A 22,769-nucleotide genomic window follows, 5' to 3' on the forward strand; every position below is an offset into this window, starting at 1 on the left:
AGAAGATGATTTATTGTGATGCAGTTTCATACGAGCACAGATCAACAGCTTTGCTGCTTGGGCGATGCATTGTTAAAAATTTTGCATATTAAGAACTAGTCTCTCAATTCAAGGATTTTCGAATGTGTTGGAGGTTAAAATATCCTTCTACTACTAATATATGAAAGTTTCAGAAGGAAAAAGATAGTTTTCGAAAAATTGTTCTTTTCTCTAATTTGAACTATTTTTTCGAATGGTGGCAGTTTTGCAGTTTATCTGCGAAGGTGAGCTGCTAAGCAAACTATTTGTTAAAGTATTTATTTAATCTCTGCAACGATTAACAAAAATATCAAAAAAAAATCTGAGCATATGATTTTTGTATACCTTTATTGTAAGTAATTGATTAGCAAGATTTATGTCCGCAATTATGCAAAGATTTGTCTGCAAGATATGAACTCTTGTAGCTACACGCATGTATCGCACATAATCATAATGGCTGGCAGAAATGGGAAATAAATCTGAGAGGAAATTTGAAAAGTGGATTGTAATCTAGGATATATACTCTGTCTAACTGGTCTTAGGAGACTAATAAATTTATTGTTAATCTTCCTATCTTCTAAGGGCAACTTTGGGACTACAATTGAGTGACTACTCAATAACTGACTTTGATAATGCCATTGCCATTGCCATTTCAAATGACATCTGAGCCCAAACCAATAACTAAATTACCCTCAAAATATACAACTACCCACCCGTCTTTTTACCCCCTTCAACTACCCCCCTCCCCCTCCCTCAGTATTGTCTGCAACAACCAGCCCCCACCTTCACCGTTGCCTCTCACTCATAGCCCAAATAGACTCAGGTAGGCTATTGTCCATAAAATCATTCTCAATCCATAAAACTAACTGTACACCCTTGCTTTACTACTTTAACCCCCCTCCCTTCCTCGAAACCCTCTTCTTTTGCACTTCTAACAACCCCGCACCTCCCCTGTTCTTTGGTTACCTGTAATAAGGAAATGAACCCGAAAAGAAATAAAATCTCAACGTGTATTAGCCAAAGACCCTTAGTGTTCCCCTCCCCTCTCCCGGGTGACGGGAAACAGGAAGGGATTTGATCAAAATGCGATTTTGATCCCCAATTTTGCTGTGTAATCCGGCGCCAAGACACGACTGATTAAGTTGTGATTACCTTGTTACCTTAGTTAAGACAGAAAAAGTAGGAAATAGTACAAGAGAGAGCAAGCGACTCAAATAACACAGACGCATAAACCTAGACTGCCTTTGCGATTAAAGTTACTTTACTTAGTTAATATCAGTCATAATAATCAACTAAACTAAACTTTCCTAACCAGCATAACTAACGTTGATAAACACATCTATGCTTTAGGTGTGTGATAATGCAACATTAGTAGTAGGACCTTTATTTGTCATTATGATTGAAAAAAAAAGTTATTTTAATCTCTGAAAAAGTAATTTTCATCACACTTTCCTGAAATCCCTGAACAAAAAATAAAATCATAATAACTAATTAAAACTATTGACAAAACTCTATAAAAATTATTATAAACCTGCTTGATAATTTTCAAAAAAATATGAACTCTCTTGCTACTGTAAGATTCCTGCTAACAGAATTTTCATACCTTATTTAGTATAAACTGATTCAGGTAAATTTGTCACGCATTTCGCCAAGTTTAGCCCGCATTTCGGAATGATTCCAGGATTAGGCAAATTTATTGGAGGGAAATAAAATACTTTCCGCATTATCCTATTTCACTCACTCTAACTGACTTTCCTTTTCTCTCCGCTCAAATCTCAAAACTCTAAATTGACGTGCCAAAATCCTGCCTCGCTTTCTCTCAACTTAATGAAAAGTAGTAAAAAATTGTATACTAATTCAACACTAAACAACATAAAGATGGTAGTTTATTCAACATTTATATCAATTACAGTTTTCTAACCCCCGGCAGACGTGTTTTGACTTAAATCGGCCGCGGAACTGAAAGAATTGGCGAATAAATTAGGCCAAAAAGTCACCAAAGCATATTAGAAAAAGCGGCAAGAGCTATAGTCAATATCACAGGCACCAGGCTAAGTCTTGCGTCCAGTAAATATTCTTTGTAATTGATAACTTGGATTTATAATCAGAGTTGCTCTAGTTATAAAATTGCCATAACTTTTGTCGCCATTGGTTATTTTGGCTCCAGTTTGTTGAAACCGGTTATCAATGAAACAAATGCTGGAGAGATTATTATTATTATCATTTTGCCCTTGTTTCATATATTGATAGTTTGTTCGTAATGATCGCTTTTAACCAACCACTTTGCTCTTTAAAACATTTACCTCATTTTTATGATCGTAACTGACTTAACAGAAAGTACACAATCAAATTAGCTCTTGTTTACAAACTTAGGATTAAAAGATCTGATAGCTCTGATTTTGTTTATCCTGCATTTGAAATTATTTCCATAATAATGCACCACAATTTTGACCAGAATTACCCAAAAGTGAATTGAACTGTCTTTTGTAAACCGGACGGAAAAAACGTGACCGGAAGAGAAATAGAGAAATTACGACGCCAAAAATTGCCACCGAGTTTAATCACTGTACATAAATAGTTAACTTCAAGACACAAGTCTGATTTAGTGAGTATTTGCCCCCACTTTTGCTTAAAACCCATTGTTATTATAACCCACTTATTTACCTGTAATAACTATAGTCTTAACCAAAGTAGTAATCACTTTGGGCTACAACTCGTCAGGCTATTGTAAATTGTACTTAACCTGTTATTAACTAAGCCGGTAATCTTATAATTATTACTTTTCCATCTTTTATTACGTTCGTTTGTCAATTGACAAAAATTTTAACGTGATTGACAATTTCTATACGTGCAATATACTTAAGCATTTTTTCACAAACTTTATTTTTTTTGGTTCAAAATTAAACTCGAAAAGGGATTTTTCTCACGTCTATTTAGCAAGACTTACATTTACGTTTAATTTCACAAATTGAGTTAATTTGTAATTTTTCATCGACGTTTACATTTTCAATTCACAGTATTTGTAGATTCTGAGATATTATTTGTAACCGACGCATAATTAATAAAACCAACCCGTTATAAGAAGACGCAGTTATTACTTAGTTAAGTGTTATTTATATCGATTGAGATAGTATTTGTTGGCGTAATTTGACCTTGGTTACGTAAATTAATATTTCTTTACTTTTGAAGCTATTTGGGAATACAAATAATAGAATGCAGAATAGATTTGAGATGTTTTTGACAGGAGTGTATTTGTTATCTCATCTTTTGATTGTTATTCTGCTGACGTCATCACAGTCTGTTCATGGTTTAGCCTCACGTAAGTTATTACAATTAATTATTTCTCATTAACAGTAAATTAAACCAATTATGCGTTACAAAGTAAACGATAGCAATTAGCCAACGTTAATTTTTTTTACCTATTAAAAAAACATATTTGAGGTTTACTAAGTAAGCTGTGCGGCTATTATTGTGGAAAAGATATAATAAATAATTTTGCAAATATCGAGAAAGTTTTTTAAATTTATAGTTCTTTTGCCGTATATTTAACGTGTTATACAGTAAAAAGTTGTTATTTAATTATAATATTTTTCTAAGTTAGGTGCCACTAAGAGGACTAGTAGCATTGTCAACACCTGCCGACACTGAAAAGCACCTAGCCCCCCCCCCCCCTCTTTACTAAAACAACATTATCGGGAACGTCATATGGTAACATTGAAATTTACCACTTAGAGTCTATAAAACGAGTTTTGATCGATTAAATTGTGCAAATAAAAACAAATTGAGCAAATAGAGCGCAATATGAAAATTTGTTTTCAACTGTTTTTCAACGTTTTTAAATGTTTCTACAAGAAATCATGTTTAAAACATGATCAAATCGCTGTTTCTTTAGCGCAGATTTTGGTTGTGAAAAATCTTGCTGAAGAAAAATTTAGTCTTTCGCAGTCTTTTTTCGCAGTCTTTTTGTTGGCAGATCTCGTGAGCGCTGTAATGAGGCATGGCATTATATTATTCCTTTAGTAGTTTGGTTGTGAAACGATTTTTTAAAACTCACACATCTTTTTTTGGTTATCTCTTCATTTGGTTGACAATTAAGATAAAAATGTAGATCATCTCGGGTCAGAACTTCATGTGCGAACGCACATTAATGAGCCTCCTTGTTTTATTTATAGAACTTTTGCCGTTATTTATTGTTAAAAGTTGCCATTTAATTATAATATTTTTTTAAGTTAGGTGCCACTAACAGGACTAGTAGCATTGTCAACACCTGCCAACACTGAAAAACAACTAGGTCCTTTCCCCCTGATTTTACTAAAACAACATTATCGGGAACGTCATATGGTAACACTGAAATTGACCACTTAGAGTGAATAAAACGAGTTTTGATCGATTAAATTGCGCAAATAGAAACAAGTTGAGCTAATAGAGCGCAATATGAAAATTAGTTTTCAACTGTTTTTCAACTGTTTCTAAATGTTTTTACAAGAAATCACGTTTAAAGCATGATCAAATCGCTGTTTCTTTAGCTCAGATTTTGGTTGCTGAAGAAAAATTTAGTATTTTAGGGTCTGTTTTGAAAACACAATCAAATAATTTTATAGCAATTAGACAAAATGTATTTTCATTAACAGATTAGCATAATGTCTTTAAGATGGCACGGACCGGTTTTTACAGAAAAAGCAATGAATAAAAAACTGCCGCTAAAATTAAATATGCTAGATGAAAATGGTATGCGAATCATGCAAATGTTACTGGCGACGTCAGAAAAAAGGGGAAGATTATCTTCAATTGTTTATTCTTCTTATGCAAAACCTGTAAATATTGCTGGGCTCCAATTTTATTATGTTTTTCAGGTCGCCAGATCAGAGTTGTAGTGTATTTTAAACGCCCGTCATAAAGATTAACCAATGTTGATACAAAATTTGAAACCAAACAAAAACGCGTGTTTTGCGCCGACAATACAATGATCATATTCTTTTAATTCTAAATTAGTCATATGTTTATTCTGACTTGTCATAAAAATTTGTCGGTGGTACCTAATCGTTGCATGGTTCCTGAAATGTTAACGTGTGAGCAACATCAAAAAACAATACAGCTCACATTCTCAAATTTATAATTGATTGGTTAAGATAATAATAAATAATAAATTCGGTTGCGATATAAAAAGAATACAGTAATCATTCATGTATACCGCGCGAGCACCAAAAGGCTGAAAGCCTGTGTGAGGAGCCGGTTTAGAGCTTCTTTTCCAATAAATTTTCCCTCGATTTTACATTTTTCAAAAAAAACAGTCGATTGAAAATACTTGTTCTAATGCTAATGAAAAACGCCAAAGAAAATAGTAAAATTGACCAATTACCAAAAAAGATTATTAAAAACTTTCGAGTCTAAAATGCAGGTGTCCCTAACTTTATGAAGAAAATCATTCAACTTTTGCTGCTCTCATTCAATTGCTTTTCTTATTATTGTTTCGTCAAATTGTGCCAGTACGTTATATATTAAGCGAACTCTGACTGATAACCGTTTTCTGTTTTGCTTAGTAAGTTTATGATTGGTAGGTAAACTTTTAGTCTCTTTTTTATCATTTAATGACTTTTCAATTTCACGTATATCTAAGAACCTGTCGACTGATTCATGTGGATGGGTTCTGCGTAGGATTGAAACCAGAAACTTAATTAGTTCATATACGTGTAGTTCAAAAATTGAGGCTAGCGTGTGTTTTTTTTCTTGTCCTGCGAGCCTCGTCCGATTTCTTTAATTGAAAGACTATTCTGAGAAAAAAATTTTGTTGTCTTTGTAATTTCGTTAAGATCGACTTGGTTGTGGTTCCGTAAATTAAAATTCCATATAGGTAACGAGGTTGAAAGTATTGTTTAAAAAATTTTACTATAAAGTTTTTGTCTAGAAATTGGCGTGTTTGATATAAAATAGTTATGAATTTGGCGCATTGTTTTTCAAAAAAATTTACATGTTCTCTGAAATCAAGTCGATGTCAACCGTTGAACGTTTACTTAGAAAGCCCAACAGCCTCCCTGACAATATCTTATGCTTTATAAGAAAATCTAAAATTCTTTTGTGCAAAATTTTCTCAAAAAGTTTTGCCCACTATTTGTAGTAAGGAGATGGGTCGGTAATTTTCGGCTTCATTCTTTGGTCCTCCTTATGAATGGGTATCACTATTCCAATTTTACGCAAATGTGGGAAACATTCCTCCTCGATGCCTTTGTTGAAAATTTGACTAAGTTGTTCTGAAATTGTTGGAGACAAAATTTGTTGGAGACTAAAGAAAAAAATTTGATAGTACAAAAGTAAGATAAATTAAGACGTATGCAGAATTTCAGTAATTTTAAACTTACAAGTGCAATTTGTAGAAAAATTGTGAAAGATGACGGAATGCAATGGAAAAGATTTCTTTAAAAAAAATTTAAAGAAGGAATCAAACAATGAGAAACATAAAAATGGTTATCTGTGATCTGTTGAATGTGATGAAATTATGATCGACAATCACATAGATTAATCATTTGTGTTTAAAGTAAACTGCAAAGACAGAACTGAAATGACTTTGGTTGATTTGGCCCTCGCAGAATTAGGTTCCTTTCAATATCACTATCATAGCTTTTGAATGTAACGGAATTCCGCAAGTGATTTTTTGCGTGCTTTTTTATTGTCGTGCGAACTTCGTCCGATTTCTTTAAATGAAAGACTATTCTGAGAAAAAAATTTTGTTGTCTTTTTAATTTCGTTAAGATCGACTTTTTTGTGGTTCCATAAATTATTATTCCATATAGGTAACGAGGTTGAACATAACGTTTGAAAAATTTTACTAGAAGGTTTTTACTAGAAATTGGTGTGTTTGATGTGAAATAGTTAAGAATTTGGCGCATTGTTTTTCAAAAAAATTTTCATGTTCTCTGAAGTCAAGTCGATAGTCAATGAGGACGCCAAGATATTTCACAACTGTTTTTGCTTGAATTTCAGCGTTATTCCAGGTGAAATAGTCTGATTGTTTAGCTTTTTTCCAACCAACATGAACTGTGTTTTAGCTTCGTTCAGTGTAAGTTTGTTGTTTTTCATCAATCCCGAATTTTTTTTTAGCTCTACTAGATGACTGTTTTCGTTATAATCTCCAAAAATCTTGGTGTCGTCCGCAAATAAGGTAATTTCACAATTTTTGACAATCGTCGGAAGATCATTGATGTACAAAACAAAGAGATGTGGTCCTAGAATAGATCCCTGGGGTACACCATGTATAATGTCTCTCATATTTGTTGAGTTGTCGGAGAACTGCAGAAATTGCTTGCGGTTGGAGAGAAAAGAGCGTAGTAACCGTCCTACTGTACCTCTGAGGCCATATCTTTCACATTTAGCAAGGAGCAATTGATGATCAACCGTGTCCAAGGCTTTTGATAAATCAAGTAATGTGCACTGGAATGGTTTATGGTGTTGTTTTCGTTCAGATAGTGCTTCAAAAGTTTCAATTATTGTGTCAACCGTTGAACGTTTACTTAGAAAGCCCAACAGCCTCCCTGACAATATCTTATGCTTTATAAGAAAATCTAAAATTCTTTTGTGCAAAAGTTTCTCAAAAAGTTTTGCCCACTACTGGTAGTAAGAAGATGGGTCGGTAATTTTCGGCTTCTTTCTTTGGTCCTGCTTATTAATGGTTATCACTATTCCAATTTTACGCAAATTTGGAAAACACTCCTCCTCGATGCCTTTGTTGAAAATTTGACTAAGTTGTTCTAAAATTGTTGGAGACACAATCTTAAGAAAAAATTTGATAGTACAAAAGTAAGATAAAAACGTAGACGTATGGTGAATTTCAATAATTCTAAACTTACGAGTGCATTTTGTAGAAAAATTGTGAAAGATGACGTAATAGAAGAGATTTCTTTAAAAAAATTTTAAAAAGGAATCAAAGAATGAGAAACACAAAAATGGTTATCTGTGATCTGGTGAGTGTGATGAAATTATGAACGACAATCACATAGATTAAACATTTGTGTTTAAAGTAAACCGCAAAGACAGAACTGAAATGACGTCGGTTGATTTGGCCCTCGCAGAGTTAGGTTCCTTTCGATATCACTATCATGGCTGTTGAATGTAACCCAATTCCGCAAGTGATTTTTTGAGTGCTTTTTTCTTGTCGTGCGAACCTCTTCCGATTTCTTTAATTGAAAGACTATTCTGAGAAAAAAATTTTGTTGTCTTTAATTTCGTTAAGATCGACTTGGTTGTGGTTCCATAAATTATTATTCCATATAGGTAACGAGGTTGAACATAATGTTTGAAAAATTTTACTAGGAGGTTTTTACTAGAAATTGGTGTGTTTGATGTGAAATAGTTATGAATTTGGCACATTGTTTTTCAATAAAATTTACATATCCTCTGAAGTCAAGTCGATAGTCAATTAGGAAGCCGAGATATTTCACAACTGAAAGATGACCTAATGCAATAGAAAAAGTTTCTTCACATCAATCACATAGATTAATCCTTTGTGTTTAAAGTTAACCGCAAAGACAGAACTGAAATGACTTTAGTTGATTTTGCCATCACAGAATTAGGTTCCCTTCGATATCACTATCATAGCTTTTGAATGTAAACCGATCCCGCAGGTGGTTTTGCAAGTCCCTTGTATCAACTTAGCAGAAGCAATTTAGTTACACGACCTGTCAAACTTTACTAGCAATTCAGGTCTGCCTCTGCGCTGTAATGTATTTAAAATAGAACACAGGTTACTATCTGAAAACCCGCAGAATCTTGGTGAATAAGTGAAAACAATCGGAATTAAAAATTGACAAAAAATAGCGCCAAAACGTTATGCAGTTAGCAAAAAACACAAATAACAAGTTACCTTCATGTTGTAAGAAAACAACATGTTCGTCTTAATGTTAATTAGAATTTATTTGAATATCTGTATTTCAGAATTTATTAATCCCTAAAGTGTCGCAGTTAAGATATTACTTGTTCATTTTTTTTATTGCTCACAAGTATTATTTAAGCCTTATTGCACTGCCATTTTTGAGTTTTTTTTCCACAATCACGGCTTTAGCTCACTCTTGTGGTAAATTTTTTTCAACTCCTGTTTAGATTACAAGTAAATTAAGATAACAGATAAATCACCAAAAAAAGAAAAAAAGAAAAAAATTAGCACGTAGAAAAATTTTGCCCTGCCACACTTTGCCTATTGGTGTGATTGCATAGGACTGTATTTGAAAATCTTTATTATTTTCTGATTGCTCGCGCGTGCAGATATAAAGTTTTGTTTTCTTGCTACTCACTTTTGCGGTTCTGATGTTAACTTCTCAAAAGTTTTCCAGTTTACGTGCATGACTTAAACGCAGTTTGAGGCCACTTTGTTCCAATATGTGAAACACGCTACAAAAAATTGAAAATATTGTGTCTGTATCTGAAAACATATTCTGAAATTCAACAAACGCTTTTTTGAGGATTAATCATTTGATTTTTTATAAAATTTTAAAAGATCGTCTACTTTTTGCCATGTTACTCTACCAAATTCAAAAACTTGTTGCATTTTTCCGCTTCAAAATTTGTCACAACATGGAGATGAATCTCGAGTCTATAACAAATCAAATGCGATTTTTTTCCAAACGAAAGAATAATTTGTGATGAATGACAATCAAAACCATCTAATAAATGGCTTGATGAGTTAAGTTTTTCAGTTTGATTTTTCCACTGGATTCAAATATCTACAGACAGTATTTCTAAATTTTGCGGCAATAATTACTTTTTTGTGTTCATTTGGGGTTACTTTTTCAAGGTTCTGTTGCTCGAATATTTTCAAGATGCGTTCTTCTCTTTATTTCTTATGATTTCTATTTTTTTCTAATTATTTCGCCTTGCTAAACTAGTAGCTCTAAATAGTTTTTTGATTCACCAGCTACTTATATAGAGTATATCTACAATTTTCTATGAAAGTGTTTCCTAGCAAATTTTGTTTTATTATTCACAAAAAGTGAACGCTGATTTCATGCTGAGCGCAGAGTAAAAATTTCAAATTTCGAAGACTGTTGTTTTGAAGTTTTGTTTGACGCACTGGAGTTTGAGTTTTGCGAAGTAATTTCTTTGTTTTTCGAATTACTTCTTTGTTTTTTTACCTCTATCTTCAATTCTCCGCTAGGAAACTAAGTTATTCTTAGAATTAGTTCTGGCATTGTATCGCTGATTTTTGATTGTTGTTTGATGTTTTGTTATTTGTGTTTTTATAGATAATAGAGAAATGTTGATAGCAAAAATATTCAAAAATGGCATATCTATAACTTTTTTGAAATACGATTGTAAATGTTGAAAATTGTTTTTCCTGCTGCAAAACAAATGATAGCAAAAAGATTGTTTCCGCTGCCAGATTTCAGCTAGCATCTTAAATCGTCCCTTGAAATTTGTATACTAAGTTGGAAAACCATTTCTATCATATCCAGTTTTAAATTGCAACGTTTCTTGACTTAATATTTAACCAGATATTTTACGGAATGTCTTAATGTTAATAAAAATTTATTTGAATATCTGTATTTGAGTATTTAAATCCCCCAAGTGCGATTATTAGTTAAGGTATTTTTTCTAAAATGTCATTTATGTTTTTTTTGTGCACAAGTACTCTTTAAGCCCTAGTGCAGAACCCTTTTTGAAATTTTTTTCCACAATCACGGCATTAGCTCACTCTTGTGGTGAATTTTGTCAACTCCTGTTTAGATGACAAGTAAATTAAGAAAAATTTTGCCCGGCCACACTTTGCTTATTGGTGTGATTGCATAGAACTGTATTTGAAAATCTTTATTATCTTCTGATTGCTCGCGCGTGCAGATATAAAGTTTTGTTTTCTTGCTACTCACTTTTGCGGTTCTGATGTTAACTTCTCAAAAGTTTTCCAGATTACGTGCATGACCTAAACGCAGTTTGAGGTCATTTTGTTCCAATATGTGAAACACGCTACAAAAAATTGAAAATATTGTGTCTGTATCTGAAAACATATTCTGAAATTCAACAAACGCTTTTTTGAGGATTAATCATTTGATTTTTTATAAATTTTTAAAAGATCGTCTACTTTTTGCCATGTTACTCTACCAAATTCAAAAACTTGTTGCATTTTTCCGCTTCAAAATTTGTCACAACATCGAGATGAATCTCGAGTCTATAACAAATCAAATGCGATTTTTTTCCAAACGAAAGAATAATTTGTGATGAATGACAATCAAAACCATCTAATAAATGGCTTGATGAGTTAAGTTTTTCAGTTTGATTTTTCCACTGGATTCAAATATCTACAGACAGTATTTCTAAATTTTGCGGCAATAATTACTTTTTTGTGTTCATTTGGGGTTATTTTTTCAATGTTCTGTTGCTTGAATATTTTCAAGATCCGTTCTTCTCTTTATTTCTTATTATTTCAATTTTCTTTTCTAATTTTTTTTTGCCTTGCTAAACTAGTAGATCTAAATAGTTTTTTGATTCACCAGCTATTTATATAAAGTATATCCACAGTTTTCTATGAAAGTGTTTCCTAGCATATTTTGTTTTATTATTCACAAAATGTGAACGCTGATTTCATGCTGAGCAAGAATTTCAATTTTCGAAGACTGTTGTATTGAAATTTTGTTTGACGCACTGCAGTTTGAGTTTTGGGAAGTAAATTACCTCTTTGCTTTTTACCTCTATCTTCAATTCTCCGCTAGGAAACTAAGTTATTATTAGAATTAGTTCTGGAATTGTATCGCTGATTTTTGATTGTTGCTTGATGTTTTAATATTTGTGTTTTTATAGAGAATAGAGAAATGTTGATAGCAAAAATATTAAAAAATGGCATATCTATAAGTTTTTTGAAATATGATTGTAAATGGTAAAAAGTGTTTTTCCTGCTGCACAACAAATGATAGGAAAAAAGTAGTTTCCGCTGCCAGATTTCAGCTAGCATCTTGAATCGTCCCTTGAAATTTATATACTCAGTTGGAAAACCATTTTACTCATATCCAGCTTAAATTTTCAGCAAATTTTTGACCTAATATTTGCCCAGATAATTTATGGAAAAATCGTCCTCATGCTGATTTAGTTTATTCTTTTTTGAACTAAGAACTAAAAAAGAAACAATTTGTCGCGCAAAAACAAATATGAAAAGAAGTTGAAAACATCAGTAGACAATTTTTGTTTTCAGTCGCAACCGAAAACTCACTTTTGAAGAAATTACCTGCTGCCAGAGTTAGTTCATTTAACAGTAACCTTCAAACCTCATTGTTTAAAAAGCCGTTACAATTTCGTACGAAAAAAAATCAAGTCAAGAAATCCCTCAAGTCAAGAAGCAAAAATTTCAAAGGTTACGATGAAAAATAAAGCATAAGAGACAGAGTAAAGGATAGGAGAAAATAAATTTGCGGAAAAAATGTAACTGGTAAGTGAATCAACGAAAGCACACTCTTCATTTGACTCAAAAAGTACCATTTCCTCATTTCGACTGACAATTTCGATTAATAAAATTTATCCTAATTTTGTTTTTTACCCTAGATTGCCTGGTGTTAGGACCTAATGGACCAAGTAAGATTCAGATTATTGGTTATTTTCTTCGCAAATTAGAGGTAGCACTTTTGAACGCCCATCTTGAATTCCGTCTGTATACCCAGGTTTAGGTCCAGACCCAAATTCTACTCTGATCAGACCTACTCCAGAGCGCACTTTTGTGTTTCTGGAGGAAAATTTCATTGTCTGGACGGCAGTTCGAGTGCACTACAGTCTGGACCGTGGTCTGGAAATAGTCTGACAGGGTTTAAATTGGCCTGGAAAGTCTGATTATAAAAATTGTCTGATTTTTAAAAAAATTTTTTGCCCAATGAGTAGGAGATGATGACTCTGCTACGAGCCAGGAGAAGATATCTGTTCTCACTTGAGACTCATTTGGAGTCTCCTGCTTTCGATCAGAACAATCAAGACCAAAGAGTTCAACCGCTATCAAGCTGTCGGTCCCTTTTAAATAGGAACAGCAACTGTAGATCCAGACGTATCTTATAAATAGCTGTCTCAGTTTATCTATGGTTCCGGCAAATTTTAGCAATGGCGTGTAATGGTTTCTTATTAAAAATTTCTGGAAAACCTCTTTTTCACAAAAACCCTTTTATCTTTGAATTTTATTGACTGCATTTTGGGTCGGAGACATTTTTAAGTTTTTATTAAGTGCATAAATTAAAACATGCGTTTTTAACTCTAGTCTCTAACCAGAGGTCACGTGGGTCTAAAAAATCTGACCATAGTTTGGTTATGGTTTGGGTAATGGTCTGAAATTATTTCTAGACCATGGTATGGAGATGGTCTGATCAGAACTGCATCGGTCTGGAAAGTCTGATCAGAGACCCTCGCAGTCTGGAAAATCTGATCAGAGATATCATTGCTCTGGCGAATCTGATCAGGGGTGATTTTGTTCTGGAAAGCGTGATCAGAGCTAATTTCGGCCTTGAGAGTCCAATCAAAAGAAGTTTTGAGTCTAGACCTCAACTCTTTATTCATATGACAGCAGATTGCTCATTAAAAACCAAATTTAGGACTAAACTTTGCAATCATTGCGAAAAAAGCTTAAGAAAAGTTTAGTTCTAGGGCAACTATTTTAGTGTTTTCTAGAGAAAATAAACATTTTAGCTAATTTTTTTTATATAGAAGTTTTACGACATTGATAAAGTTTTTCGACTTTAGTAAATAAATGTATTTATAGGCAGTAAACTTTTAATAATTAAACAGTAAACTATTTAAACTTTTAATCAATAGGTTTTGGATATAGCAAAGACATAACTGTAGTCAGAACTTAAAAACTTATAAAGAAGCACGACCTAACACGGCTTTCATTAATTTAACGAAATAGTATCATTATTATTATAATTATTATAATATTATTATTATTATTATTTTTATTATTATTATTATTATTATTATTATTATTATTATTGTTATTAATATCATTATAAAAATAATAACAATAATAATTATTATTATTATTAATATTATTATTATTAATATTATTTTTAATATTATTATTATTTTTATTTTATTAATTTTTTTACTATTATTATTGTTATTATTATTATTTTTATTATTATTATTATTATTATTATTATTAATATTATTAATATTATTATTATTATTATTATTATTATTATTAATATTATTATTATTATTATTATTATGTTAATGTCATTGTTATTATTAAATTTTTTCATTATTATAGTTATTATTAATGTTATCGTTTTCCTTTTTATTAGTTGTTTTATTAATAATATTTGTATCATTGTCAATATTTTTACTATTATTTTTATTCTTATTTATGTTTTTTTATTTTTTTTTCACTATTTTTTTTATTAATATGTTTGTAATTATTACTATTACTATTACTATTATTAAATTTTTATCAGTTTTATTTCTTTAATTACTATTGCTATCACTGTCATTACTACAATTTTTTTTGTTTTTGTTATGTTTAATGTTATTATTGTTTTCTTTATTATTGTTATTATTATTATTATTATTATTTTTATTATTATTATTATTACTATTATTATTATTTTTATTATTATTATTATTATTATTATTATTATTATTACTATTATTTTTGTTCTTATTGATGTTTTTTTAAATTTTTTACTATTATTTTTAATAATATGTTTGGTAATATAAACTAATACTATTACTATTATTATTATCATTTTTATCAGTTTTATTTCTTGAATTACTATTGCTATCACTGTCATTACTACAATTATTTTTTATTTTTTGTTATGTTTAATGTTACTATTGTTTTCTTTATTATTATTATTACTATTATTATTATTATTATTATTATTATTATTATTATTATTATTATTATTATTATTATTATTATTATTATTATTATTATTATTATTATTATTATTATTATTATTATTATTATTAGTATTATTATTATTAATAATAATAATGTTATTATTACTATAAATATTATTATTTTTATTATTATTATTATTAACTTTATTATTATTATTATTAATATTATTATTATTATTATTATTATTATTATTATTATTATTATTATTATTATTAGTATTATTATTATTATTATTATTATTATTTTTATTATTATTATTACTATTATTAGAAATTCTCTGACTATTATTCGGATTATTTTTATTAGTATTATTATTATTATTATTATTATTATCATTATTATTATTATTATTATTATTATTATTATTATTATTATTATTATTATTATCATTATTAATATTATTAACATTATCATCATCATTATTATTATATTTTTTAGTACTATTATTATTATTACTATTAATATTATTATTTTTCTCTGATTATTATTCTGATTATTATTATTTTTATTATTTTTATTATTATCATTATTAATATTATTGTTAAAATTTTTATTATCATTATTATTATTAACCTTATCATTTTGATTATTATAATACTTTTTAGTACTATTATTATTACTATTAGTATTATTATTATTATTTATATTATCATAGTTATTATTATTATTATAGTTATTATTATTATTATTATTATTATTATTATTATTATTATTATTATTATTATTATTATTATTATTATTATTATTATTATTATTATTATTGTTATTATTATTATTATTATTATTATTATTATTATTATTGTTATTATTATTATTATTATTATTATTATTATTATTATTATTATTATTATTATTATTATTAATATTATTATTATTATTATTATTATTATTATTATTATTGTTATTGTTCTTATTATTATCGTTAACATTTTTATTATTATAATTTTTGTTATAATTATTAGCACTAGAAAATCTCTTAAGAAATCGTTTCAGTCAGTAATTGTTAAGAAACAAGATGTTTTAACTGAGCTTGAAGATATAATGCTGACACATTCTGTTGAATGATTATCGATGAAATTTAATGGTTTCTAGAGTAATTAGCTTTTTTAAACGTAGAAAATTATAGGTGTTTGCAGAATGTAAAACTTGTAATAGCGAAGAAAAAAAATGCATGAAATCCTTTGGAAAAGAAACAGATCGGATGCAGAAAACTGGTTAACTTAAAAAACGGTTCGGTTTTTTAATAAAAACAAGTGTCTTATTTCTGCCTTCAGGTGTAATGAGAGCTTTTTAAACTGTTTTAAATAAGAGTCGATGTTCCATTACGTAATCAAAGGCAACTTAAAATTGGCCCTGAATGTTTTTAAAAATATTGGTGGTTTACTGAATTTTTTCTACTTTTAATTTGTTTCACAAAATTCTTAAGCTACTGGTTGATTATGAAGTTCAAAGAAGAAACACGGTCTCTAATTATCGCCCTGAAATCAATTTTTGCATTTACCGTTTTACTTTTGCCTATTTTTTTTTAAAAGACAGATTGCTGCAAACATGAAAATCTAGCAAGATACAGCCCGATTTACAATAATTTCATTTTACATACAATTCCAAATTTTAAAACTGTCAGAATTTAAAAACGTGTAAAGTGTTTGCTCGTAGTGAGGTTACGTGACTCTGGTGAAGACATTTCGAGACTCCGACACTCTTCGCGACTCTTATATCTCATACCGCTAACCGATTATTCTCCATCACTGCTAGATGTTCTCAGAGACTTCATCAGAGTCACAAAGCACAACTCAGACATCAGTTGGGATGCGACAAGTGACAAATTCATTTTTAAAAAAATTTAAATATATTTATTATATTTGTGTAACTTAGCTTTTTGGATTTCAGAAGACTACAACGGTAAATATGGCTTTAGTAAAAGCAGTTTTCGAATAAATAACATCTGACTAATGTCTAATAATCACATTTTTATCGTATTTTGTAAATTGAAAAAAGTTTCACTTATTAAAAATTTAACAATCAACTAACAATCGCGTTATTGACGTTTTTCAACTAATCACATGCTCAACTTTTATATATTTTAATCCTTGAATCCCATTGCCGGACCGAATCTTTTCTAATTATGACACCCTCCACCCCGGAACCTTACATACTAAATCATTATGCAAAAATATTGCACGTGCAAATATTATGCACCCGCTAAGCTAAGCTGGGGGGGGGGGATTGAAATGATCCGCCAGATCAAAGTTATTGGTAGAAAAAATAGAGCTGAAACAAAAAAACACAGAGCATATTGCATCTTGCATATTGCATCTTTTTGCAGTAACTAGAAAAATATCACGAGACATAACAATTGATCCATAATTGCTCGCTCCCTCATGGACTGGTTTCAGTTGGGGACGAATGCAGCGACGATTGGGAGTGGGGGGATTGTGTGCCGTGGGGGTACTCGGATGGTATGGAGAATGGGTGCCCGAAAGAGGGGAGACAGGAGGCGAGGAGAGAGGGTCTCGCTTGCCAGATCATCGCATTCACAATCAAGTGCACTCCAGACTGTAACAAGGCAGACAATAATAAGGGCAATGGAGGAAAAATAGGTGAGATTATAAGTTGAACTAAAAGTAAGCCTACAGAAAAGCAAGCTGAAAGTTATCACTAGTGATCAAAGAATTCAAAATCTTGCAAGAATCTTATTTTTTTGCCTTGATTGATATCTTGTAAGATTCTTGCAAGAATCTTGCAAGTTTTTGAATCATCTTGCAAGATTCTTGGAAAATTTGAATCCGCTCATCAAAGGGGATATGTAATAGTTATCTAAACCTACCAGAAATAATACATTGTTAACTGTTACAATCAAGACTGCCCATAGATAGTTCTTTAATTTATAACTTTATTAATTCCAGTGAACCAAATAATTTTTTTACGGCATCGAGGTGTTTCAGACCCCACAGGACAGCTCCGTCCATGACCATTGCAGAATTATTATTTTGTATAATTCCGGACTTTACGCGCAGATTCTAATTGACAAATGCAAAATTATTGCACCGAGGAATGGCTTCAAATCTAAACAAAAAATACTTAATACTTATCTAAATGCAAAAAATACAAACAAAATAAATACAAAAAATACTAATCTAAAAATTTTTTAAACATTTTTTCATGTCGTTTTGGAAATGAATGAAACTTTTAAGAAAGCAATCAAAATGTACTACAATCTTAAACCTTTTACATTGACGTTGTTCTTTTGTCTCAGATTAGCAAATACTTCAACAATTACAAACAATTTGATTCGTACATGAAGTGTTTAATCTAAGGCATAATTAGTTTATTATAGTTGATAGTTAATAATAGTTAAATTCTACATTTAGGAGGCAAGGGTGCCGGAAAGGGTTCTAACAAAGACCAGAGTAATGGATCTGAAAAAGTGCACAACGGCAACGACATGTACGACCCAAACAAAAGCAAACACAATGGAAATAGTGACGGGAAAGGAGGGCAGCAGAATAACCCCAATAAGCCGCATTGGGGTGTCAATGAGACTACAGTTGCCCCTCCGCCATCAAAAACAGGTCAGTCAGCCCCCCCCCCCCCCCAACCAAACCCCATCAATATAAGCCCATTATGTAAAATAAGACAGGTACGTCTGGGGGTGCAAATAATATGCACTCACTAAGCGCCGGGGGGGGGGGGGGGTTGACAAACGGAAACGATTCCCCTTTCCTTTTCAGGTTGTGTGTTTGAAATCACAACTGACTGGAGTGAGTGTGACCGAAACGGGTACAAGTACAGGAGCAAAAAATTGATCAGAGGATCCTCATTTTGCTCAAAAGTGGTGGAGGAGGTCGAAGACTGTTTCTCATTTGGGGAGCCAATATCTGCTGGTGGAGGTGGAAGTGGAACAAATCAACAAGGAGATGGGAAAAGTGGAACCGGGCCCATTGGTGAATTGGATTCGGGGTCAAAGGGAGGCAATAAAGACGATGGAATGGCTAAAGGTTAGGAATTACTGTGATATCATCATCTTCATTAAAAAATATAAATTTTATCGGGTTATAACTTTATCGAGTTACATGCCCCCAACCCATCCCAGCTTAGTGGGGATGTAATTTTTACGCCCGCAGGCGCACGTGCTATGCATATAAACGTGCTATATAACATCATATAAATTGCACTTCGGGGGCATAAAAACACTGGAGGAACCGAATATGACCATTTTTATCTCTAAACCTTGATCTTCAAAAGTATGAAACTTACAGTTCGCAAAAACCAAACTGCGGAAAAACCGGAAAAACGGAAATTAGCGTTGATTCATGATAACAAACATGCTTGATTTGTTCGGTGGTGTTGGTTTTCGTAGAAGTTCAACATACAATACAAAACCCAAATAATTTTAGTGTTATATTAAGCAATCCTACTGTGGTTGATTCGTTATGACATACATTGTTACTGGGGTCCTTGGGCACGGAAACAGAATAAATCCCACAAGATCTCTCTTCTGTTTCAGACGAGCCCTGGAGTGGTGAAAGTGGAGGTGTGAATGCGAAAAAGGACGAGGGTGAAGTTGGTGGCACCGAGTGTGTCTATGGCAGATTCACAACATGGAGTGAGTGTATTGAAGGACAAAAGTACAGGATTCAGAACCTGAAGAACGGACCGACATCTTGTGTCTCACAGAACACACAGTACAAACAGTGCAGAAAAGACAGGAAATCAGGTATAACTATGATGGGATCTATTCTGTTTCCCCCCCCCCCCAGTATAGATCCCTATGACGTCATATCTGAACGAGAGCTGAATAAAAAAAACTTAGGCGGCATTCTTTTTGAAAGAAACATGCAAACTAAAGAGCATGACCTTTAGGTTAAATACTTGCATGTTAAAAAATCAAATTACAAATCACCAAGCCGTATTTATTGTATATTAAATATAATGATCACACTGAGGCCATTTGTACTGCTTCAAGATGTTAAAAATAAGATTTAAAAGAACCAATATGTCCCTTGTAAGGTATTTTTTCAAACTGACTGAATGAAAACATTTTAAAAATTGTATCAGCACTGAATGCAGTCAGTTTTTAATGTTACACGTCTTTTAGAGGTCCTTCACACAAGCTTAATTGATAAGAATAATAAGTTCAGTACGGAATAAGCGTCTACAACCTTTTTTTTCGACTCATATGTGATCGCTTTTCCTCAAACTCCCGAAATTCAAAAGTTTTATTGCCGAATTTTCTAAGGTGGTGTGCACAAAACGTGCTGTAAAAAATGACAAGACGGCTCGCGCGAGAGTGTGCATATCGTACAATGTTCTAAAAAGCGTCTCAAATTGGTCAAAAACTTTTTGCTGCTCTAGGACGAAACCCTCTTTTGACTAACATTTTTTCGAAGCTAAAATGGAAGCTTTTTTTCCTTAGAAACCTTGATAACGGCATTTTACCTCGAAAAAAGTTGAAAAACTCAGAACATCATGTTGAAATAATTCTTCCAGATGAAAGCACAATTGCGTGGTAGATTAGTTTGTAGTATAAAATCAATTTTTCACGGAAAGAGCACCCGTTAAACAAATCAACCAAGTTCTTTGTTAACCATTAATGTGAAATCAAAATTTAGACTAAAATAATATGGAAAGTTTTCTTTATTTTTTAGCAAGCAGTTGATTTCAAGTGATTTTTTATTCATGTTTCCTATATTTGCACAATTTTGAAGTTTGTTTTCCAATTTACAGCGAGTAGACGAAATGAAATTTGCTTTCTTTGCAATGTTTGCGTTGCAAATAATCTTTTCTCTTTATTTGTGAATAAGAAGCAATACTGAGTTGGTGAGATGGATGCACTTCGAATTTGAATTCTAGTTAGACTTCATATATGATTTTCACACACTAGTAATAATTATTAAGTATGTTGAGAAGCTTGAACAAATCGGTAGGGTTTTGATTGAATGTAGCGGGTTTTGGTTGATGGTGCTGTTCTTACTCCACTGTTTTTTTTGTCTTTTTCTTCTGTGCGCTAAGCTGCAACACACATTTTAATCCAATGAGAGGAGTTTTTCAAAAGGCGTTCTTGAAGCAAGCAAAATAAACTTATACAGAACGAAATTGCAAAATAGTTCCAATTTATGTCGGATCTTTTCCGCTAGCGCCCCCCCAGTCCTATATAGCCGAAATTTAGGCACCCCCCAAAAATAAATGTTTTGCTCCCTTCTGAAAAGTTTATTTATTTTCATAATATCGTTCCTAGTATAGTACATCAAAAACCATATATGTAGCAGTTTTCAAGAAAGTTATAGTTTTTAACCCCTTCACAAAGCTCGTAATTACTAAAAATGCAATAACAACAAGTTTTTGGTTGATGCTTACATTATATGCAGTGACTTATTGCTATACACATATTATTTTCAAACCTCCGCTCTAATAGTATTCTCTAAATGCCTATTCATACGTATACATAGGTAATAACTCAAATGTATACATAATGTTTAAACATATACAAATGGGGGGTGCCTAATTTACTGGGGGGGCGCTAGCGGAAAAGATCCTTTATGTCTACGAACCTCTCTATGTTTCGTTTTGCTATACGATTCAGGCGTTCCAAAGCCTTCATGAGCATTTTTTGGTAGTCAAAGTGCGAAAGTATAATATAGTAAAACCAGATTCGCACGTTAAATGATCCCCGAAATTTTCCGGAAATTTTCGAAATTTCACGCTAAATCATTTTCAGTCCCTTTTTTGAACTATATCACATTTCAACAGTCGGGGGATTGGGTCTTCTCCATTATAGCCCCTCCCCCCCAACCACGCGAAATACTAGCCCCCTCCGTTATGGTAGGTTTACCTTGTTTTTTGGGGTGAGGATGGGGGGTTATAAGTTATATGAGGATTAAGCTTTGGGGTTGGGGCTATAATGGGACAGATCACATATGTGCTAAATAAAAAATGGTGATTTTTTCAATTAATTTTAGTAATTAAGGAATCTGCTCTATGTTTGAAAAACAGTTTTTCATTTCCGATGAGAAAACGCTTATTTTGAACTTTTCACTGAAAATATCCCTTATTTTCAAAATATTTTAAAGCGAAAACAGTTTTTTGTGATGTGTCGAGGAAACTATAAAAACTGTTATCCTTGTTCAAAGTTTAAAAAAATGTGCACCAATAGATTTATTCTAATGTTTTTGTGGAAGTTGTTTTTTCGATTTTGGAACCCTTTAAAGAGTGACAGAATTGCTTATAATTGGGAAAATGTAACTATAAAAGGTTTTTTTTATAATTTTTTTTTCAACAAAAAGTCCAATTCAATGTTCCATTTCAAGTCTTTTTCTGGAAATTTAGTTTTTACTGACCTTGTAAGCTAAACATTCTATTGGGTCACGGTATCATTACACACGATTTAGGTTGTCCGTTTTCGACCATCCATCTTACAACTTTTTTTTGCAAATAGTAAATTAAAATTATAAACATATGGTTAAATACACCTGAAACAAAAAGTACTTAAAATCATTGAAGCAAAATAATAGGTTTCAACCAATTTTTTTAAACAATCACATCTATTATTTTACATAGTTCTGATATCGTATTATTTTAGGCTGTCAGTATAAAAGAAGTGAGAAACGGTGTGGGAAATGCAGTGCAGAAATACCCAAGGTCAAAGTATGCAGAGCTCCTTTGGACACAAAGACGACCTCCAAAACCAATTCTTGCGACAAGTTTCTTGTGATTGAGAAACCCTGTTAATGTTGATACAACTGACCAAACTCGTCACTCACACATACATACACAGCCAAATGAACCCTCTCAACTGCTATATCTTTCTCATTTTTGTTCTTAAGTTAAGGAAAAATTATGTTAGACCTGTTTCCTGCAACCGCTACAATCTTAAAAAAAATTGGGATCTAGCCTGATGCTT

General features: G+C 31.5%; 1 protein-coding gene across 1 annotated transcript; it reads left to right on the forward strand.

Moving 5' to 3' along the window:
• The first annotated feature begins 1,705 nt into the window (after positions 1 to 1,705).
• LOC142339595 (uncharacterized) lies at positions 1,706 to 22,768 on the forward strand. The gene is made up of 6 exons (XM_075389744.1): positions 1,706 to 3,337; positions 17,266 to 17,469; positions 18,241 to 18,441; positions 18,601 to 18,867; positions 19,377 to 19,586; positions 22,449 to 22,768. The coding sequence occupies exons 1-6, from the start codon at positions 3,232 to 3,234 to the stop codon at positions 22,595 to 22,597; spliced, it is 1,137 nt and encodes a 378-aa protein (XP_075245859.1). The 5' UTR covers positions 1,706 to 3,231; the 3' UTR covers positions 22,598 to 22,768.
• The last annotated feature ends 1 nt before the right edge of the window (position 22,769 follows it).

Source organism: Convolutriloba macropyga, chromosome 5 (genome assembly GCF_964194025.1).
Source record: "Convolutriloba macropyga chromosome 5, txConMacr16.3, whole genome shotgun sequence".
Classification (NCBI taxonomy): Eukaryota; Metazoa; Xenacoelomorpha; order Acoela; family Convolutidae; genus Convolutriloba; species Convolutriloba macropyga.

Coding starts and splice junctions, on each gene's coding strand:
- LOC142339595 (XM_075389744.1), top strand. CDS start 3,232: ATGCAGAATAGATTTGAGATGTTTTTGACAGGAGTGTATTTGTTATCT. Junction 3,338..17,265: donor TGTTCATGGTTTAGCCTCAC/GTAAGTTATTAC, acceptor GACTGGTTTCAG/TTGGGGACGAATGCAGCGAC. Junction 18,868..19,376: donor AGACGATGGAATGGCTAAAG/GTTAGGAATTAC, acceptor CTTCTGTTTCAG/ACGAGCCCTGGAGTGGTGAA.